This window comes from Nicotiana attenuata, unplaced genomic scaffold (assembly GCF_001879085.1).
Source record: "Nicotiana attenuata strain UT unplaced genomic scaffold, NIATTr2, whole genome shotgun sequence".
In the NCBI taxonomy this organism is placed as follows: domain Eukaryota; kingdom Viridiplantae; phylum Streptophyta; class Magnoliopsida; order Solanales; family Solanaceae; genus Nicotiana; species Nicotiana attenuata.
Window position 1 is genome coordinate 212,381 of NW_017671292.1, and position 5,962 is coordinate 218,342.

Consider the following 5,962-nt stretch of genomic DNA (forward strand, 5'->3'; position numbering starts at 1 on the left):
AAGTTCATCATATAAATAAATTAATTACTTGTCAAGTTGACTAAACTATTAAGGTACATAAATTTAGTATTTTTTTGGGGAAGAGAAATGTAGAGAGAGAAACACCGGCGATTGTTGAGCAAGGAAGCTGACAAACGCCGATTGATGGCTCACCGGAACCACCATAACTACCCTACACAACCAACTCCTCCAATTGATAGTATGACTAGACTAGTTACACCAGAAAATGGAATTCCCCAAAAATTAACTCCAATTCAACTGTTACATTGGCTACCAGGTATGGGAAGTGCTCCCACGGTCATGCAAGCAGCTCCACCGGTGGTGGAGAAGGACGAATTGCAACCTACGGAAGCAGGTGTGACTACAGCAGCACGAAAACTAACCTACTCAGCTGGATCTCAAGCAAAGAAGACTATGACTGAAGTAGTGAAAAGCAACAGAGTTCAAACACAAGGCATGCAGTTGAAATTCTACCCACCAACGTTGAAAAATGGAATGAAAATGGCCAAATTAAACCCAACGGAGATAGAGCAACAGGCCTAGAAGCGGAAAACAGCTTTGATAGGTTATGTCCTAAGGGGAAATCCGTCATTCAAGGAGATGCTCAAATTTGTTTATGGCGTATGGAATACAGTCACAACTCCAACAGTGTTGCTGCATGATGACGGGTATTTCATCTTTAAATTTGAATATATGGAGGACAAAAACCTAATAATGCAAAATGGCCCTTACCCATTCAATAGTCGACCTATGGTGTTGAAGTATTGGGACCCAAATTTCCAGATGAAGGATGAATCTATGAGAATTGTTCCAATTTGGATCAATTTACCTGGGCTACCGATCCAGTGCTGGGCTGAGGAACACCTAGGTAGGATTGCTAGCCTACTAGGAAAACCTATTTGCACCGATAGACTTACTGCAGAGTGTGAAAGGGTGTCATATGCTAGAATTCTTGTTGATATGGACATTACACAACCAATGCCTGATGAGTTTTGTGTTGAGATACCAGATAGAAGCTGGATGCAGAGTGTTGAATATGAATGGACACCAAAATTATGTTTAGACTGCAACAAGTTTGGGCATGGCACAGGAGAATGTCAACAAGCAACTCAGCAAGAAGAGGAACCAATGAAGCATAAGAGAAGAAGAATGAAGAGAGTTAGAATGGCATGGAAACCTAAAGTAACAGCAGAGGAAAACAATAACACAATCACCCTGCAACAAGACAATCACACAGAAGAACCAGTTTTGGAGATTCAGGTGGATAATAGAGGCAAACAGGCAGTGGTAATACAAGGAGCTGCTGGTAAAACAAATCAGAAAGATATTAATTATGAAGAGCTAGCTATAAGGAATGCATTTGCACCATTGACAATATTAGAGAGGCCATCAAATGAGAGACAGCAGGGGCACAATTCCAGTACTAAAGCATTAGATGGACAACAGGGGCAAACATCTAGTATTAAAGCTGGCCAAATGGTAAATGAGGGCAATACCAACCACCATAAGCCCCCATGATCATTGTATCCTGGAATATTAGAGGACTGAATAAGTCCTATAAACAGCGAGAACTAAAGAAATTCTTGCTGATGAATAAAGTAGACATGATAGCTGTGTTGGAGACTAGAGTTAAAAGGCACAGAATGCAGAATATCCACAGAAAGATTGGAGTAGAATGGCAACTCAAAGATAACTATGAACATGCTCCTAATGGTAGAATATGGTTAATATGGAAAGAAGCAAATGTCCATGTAACAACCCTGGAAAGCACTGACCAGATGATCCATTGTCTAGTGAAGGACAAAAACTCATCATTTACCAGCTACATAACATTTGTATATGGCCTTCATACTACTCAACAAAGAATTCCACTATGGAGAAGTTTGAGGAATATTCAATATAATGGACCTTGGCTCATAATAGGAGATTTCAGTAGTGTACTGAATGTGGATGATAGAGTGAATGGAGTTCCAGTTAACCAGGCAGAAATGATTGACTTTCAAAATTGTCTTGAGGATATTGGAGTGGGACAAATCACAAAAAGAGGTAGCAGATTTTCATGGAGCAATAAAAGGGATGCAGAAATCAGAATATACAGCCACATAGATTGGGCTTTTGGAAATGCTGACTGGTTTAATACTTATAATGGAGTAGAGCCAATATACATGCTACCAGGTTGTTCTGATCATACCCCTGTACTGATTAACACTAAGGTGGTCAAGGTAAAATGAAAAGGCCTTATAGGCTATTAACATCAGTGATGCAACAAAGTGAATACAAAGAAGTGGTCCAGAACACTTGGAGTCAAAAGATTCAAGGATATGCAATGTATTCTATATGGAGAAAGTTGAAGTTTATTGAGCAACAAACAAGGGATATTCAACAGGAACACTCCTCAGTAGATCAAAAGCTGTTACAATTTAGAGAAGCACTGAAGGAGATACAGGGGAAAATCAATGATGACTATTTCAACAAACAGCTGATAGAAGAGGAAAGAATGACTTTGCAAAGCATAGAGAAATGGGAAGCAATTCAGGAGCAAATTATGAGGCAGAAGTCAAGAGCAACATGGATCCAACTGGGAGATTGTAATACCAAATATTTCCATGCATATATGAGGGCCAGACAAGCAAGAAACAAGGTGAGCTGCATTTATAATGAACAACAGGTGAAGATTACTGAGCCAAAACAAATTCAAAGAGAATTCATCCAGTTCTTTCAACAACTATTGGGGACAGCAGCAGAGGAACTTCAAGGGATTGATGTCAATATAACACGAAATGGCCCTTGCCTAACTCTGAATCAACAGCAGCAATTGCTACAGGTTGTCACAGCAGAGGAAATCTGTCAGACTGTAAAGAATTTGCCTAATGACAAGGCACCAGGTATAGATGGATACCCTGCTGAGTTCTTTAAGGAATACTGGCCAATCATTGGAGATGAGGTCATAGATGCAGTACAACAATTCTTTCAAACAGGCAGACTTTTGAAAGAAATTAACTGCACCACTGTTACATTGATTCCAAAGGTGACAGACCCCAGCTATGTGAAGGAGTTTAGGCCAATTGCTTGTTGCTCAACAATATATAAGATTATTGCTAAGATCCTGACAAATAGGCTCAAACTAATTGTGGATCTACTGGTTGGACCTTCTCAATCTGCCTTTATAGAAGGGAGAAATATCCTTGACAATGTCATAATGGCTCATGAATTGATTAAAGGGTACTCTCAAAAAGCAGTCTCTCCAAGATGTATGATCAAAGTAGACATCAGGAAAGCATATGACTCGGTTGAATGGAGTTTTCTGAAAGAAATACTACTTGAGTTTGGGATACCATACAAGATGGTTGCTCTAATCATAGAATGTGTATCTACAGTCAGCTACACTCTACTACTGAATGGTGGATTAACTGACAATTTTGCAGCAAAAAAAGGGCTAAGGCAGGGGGATCCTATGTCCCCATACCTGTTTGTATTAGCAATGGAGTCTCTCAATAGAGCTTTGAAGACACTGACATAGAACCCAGACTTTAATTTCCACCCTAAATGTGCTAAATTGCAAGTCATACACATCTGCTTTGCAGATGACTTATTGATGTGTTGTAGAGCAGATGAGATTTCAATGAAGCTACTGATGGGAGTTTTTGATCACTTCTCCAAAGTCTCAGGTCTACAGGCAAACTTGGAAAAGAGCTCACTATACATAGCAGGTGTGCCTATGGAATTCAAAGATAGAATGCTAGCAGAACTCTAGCTATCAGCAGGAAGTATCCCATTCAAATACTTGGGAGTCCCACTATCCTCAAGGAAGATAACTATTCACCAGTGCATGCCATTAGTTGAGAAGATTGTGGAGAGGATAAGAAGCTGGACATCAAAATACCTATCCTATGCTGGAAGATTACAACTCATTAAGAGTGTTCTGTTTGAAATGCAGACCTACTGGGCTCAAGTATTTCTAATCCCAAAGAAAGTTATTAAACTTGTCAATGGAATATGCAAGAACTACTTATGGACTGATAATCAGGAGAATACTCACAGAGCTCCTATAGCATGGGAAACATTGTGCAAACCAAAAGCTGCTGGGGGTCTAAATATTATCAACTACGAGAGATGGAACAAAGCTGCTTTGACTAAACTTCTTTGGGCTATAATGGCTAAAAAAGATAAGCTTTGGATCAGATGGATACACTGTCACTACATAAAGCAGAAGGAGATCAATACAATGGAGGTTCCAAAGCAGGCTAGCTGGCTAGTGAGGAAATTGTTTACAGCAAGAGAGTGGTGGGCAAATGACATAACAACAATTGAATCCTTTGTTCAGAATGGGAGATTCAGTATTCATAAGGCCTATCTTCATGCTACTCCAAGTTACCCCAAAGTTCGCTGGAAGACACTAGTCATGTTAACTGGAATAATACCAAAGCAACAATTCACTTTGTGGATGGCAATACAAAGAAGATTGGCCACAGTTGACAGATTAGCAAAATGGGGAATACAGGTGCCTAATTCTTGTGTACCGTGCAGAGGAGACATAGAAGAGACTCATGATCACTTGTATTTTGAATGTCCATATTCACAAAGTTTATGGGCAGGAATACTGGAATGGTTGAGATACAAGAGGAAGATTGCAAACTGGAAAGCTGAAGTGCAATGGTTAACTGCCAATGTAAACAACAGAAACCCAAGGAAAACTTTACTAGGAGTGGTGTTTGCAGCAGTAGTATATCACATCTGGATGGAAAGAAATGCAAGAAGATTTCAAAACCAGAGCAGAGAGGTTCAAGATAGAGCAAAAGAAATTGCCAGGCAGGTGCACATAACAGGACAGAAGAAATGTAAATGGACACCTATATTGAATACTCTAAATAGTTATCCTACTTGTTATTCATAGCAACTAGGATAGGATAAAAGATCCATAAGTGTTATGGGATCTTAGTTAGCAGCCTTGGTTGTACAGTTTTTTTTTTTGTTTATTGGTTTAGTCATGAGACCTGATACTAGAGTCCAATAGTACAAGTGATGTAAATTGAAGAAACTGGTTGAAATAAAAAATTTTCTTTCGACCAAAAAAAAATAATATTAAGTTTAAGTAAGAAGATTGATGAACCAAACCAGTGTTGTTAGAGTAATAAGGACCTCGAGCTCGATTATCTCAGGGGCCTCGAGGTGAGCTAAGAGCAATAAAGTATGAACAATAAAGTAAAGACAATAAAGCTGAAGAACAATTGTTGAGCACGGTAAACAAGAAAAGCAGAGTAGAATGTTCTATTGCAGAGAATGAGATTCTTTTTACAAAGATTGGGGTCCCCTTTATATAGGAGGGGAATACCCTCATATAGTACATTTCCAATTATGACAAAGAATTCTATTGGTACAGCTGTATAACAACCTAGTACGGACTTGTACCATTTCGTACAAATCCTATCCTGTAATTCATGCCCCGACCCACGTGTCCTTGAGAAATTACCGCTCTGTCTTGAGTGCCCTCGAAATTGTACTTCCCTCGAGGGAGATCATGACGGGTCCCCAATTTGCTTCTCGAGGTGCGCTCATCCGGGCCGGTCTAGATTCTTACTTCGAGCTTCCAGAACTCGGACTCGGAGTGTAATCCAGTCTTCGAAATCGAGCACTCCGATTTCCACCGTATACAGATAGTCCCCGAGTTTCTTAGAATGAAATGATATGAAACGATTTGGATTCCCGAAGTCCTTAGCGATGATGTCATCCCCGTGATGCAAGCGTTCGAAGTGACCGAAACGTCCCGCCAGTCCACTTCCCCAAAAACATTAAATGCATGCCAGTATTGGTCGGTCACTAATGCCGCCGAACCGTCGTTGCCCTTCTATAAATATGAGGCGATTCCTCTAAGTAAAGAACTTTAATCTTTCTTCACCCCTTCCCCATCTTTATCTCTTTCTCCAATCACCCATTTCCTCCGCCTCTTTAAGAGCCGGAAAAA

The 5,962-nt window shown here is 40.0% G+C and overlaps 1 protein-coding gene across 1 annotated transcript; it reads left to right on the forward strand.

Annotated features, from left to right (window-relative positions):
- Positions 1-693: 693 nt before the first annotated feature.
- On the forward strand, positions 694-2,231 carry LOC109207324. Its single transcript, XM_019370222.1, has 2 exons — positions 694-1,479; positions 1,566-2,231. Exons 1-2 carry the CDS (start codon positions 694-696, stop codon positions 2,229-2,231), a joined length of 1,452 nt encoding a protein of 483 aa, XP_019225767.1.
- The last annotated feature ends 3,731 nt before the right edge of the window (positions 2,232-5,962 follow it).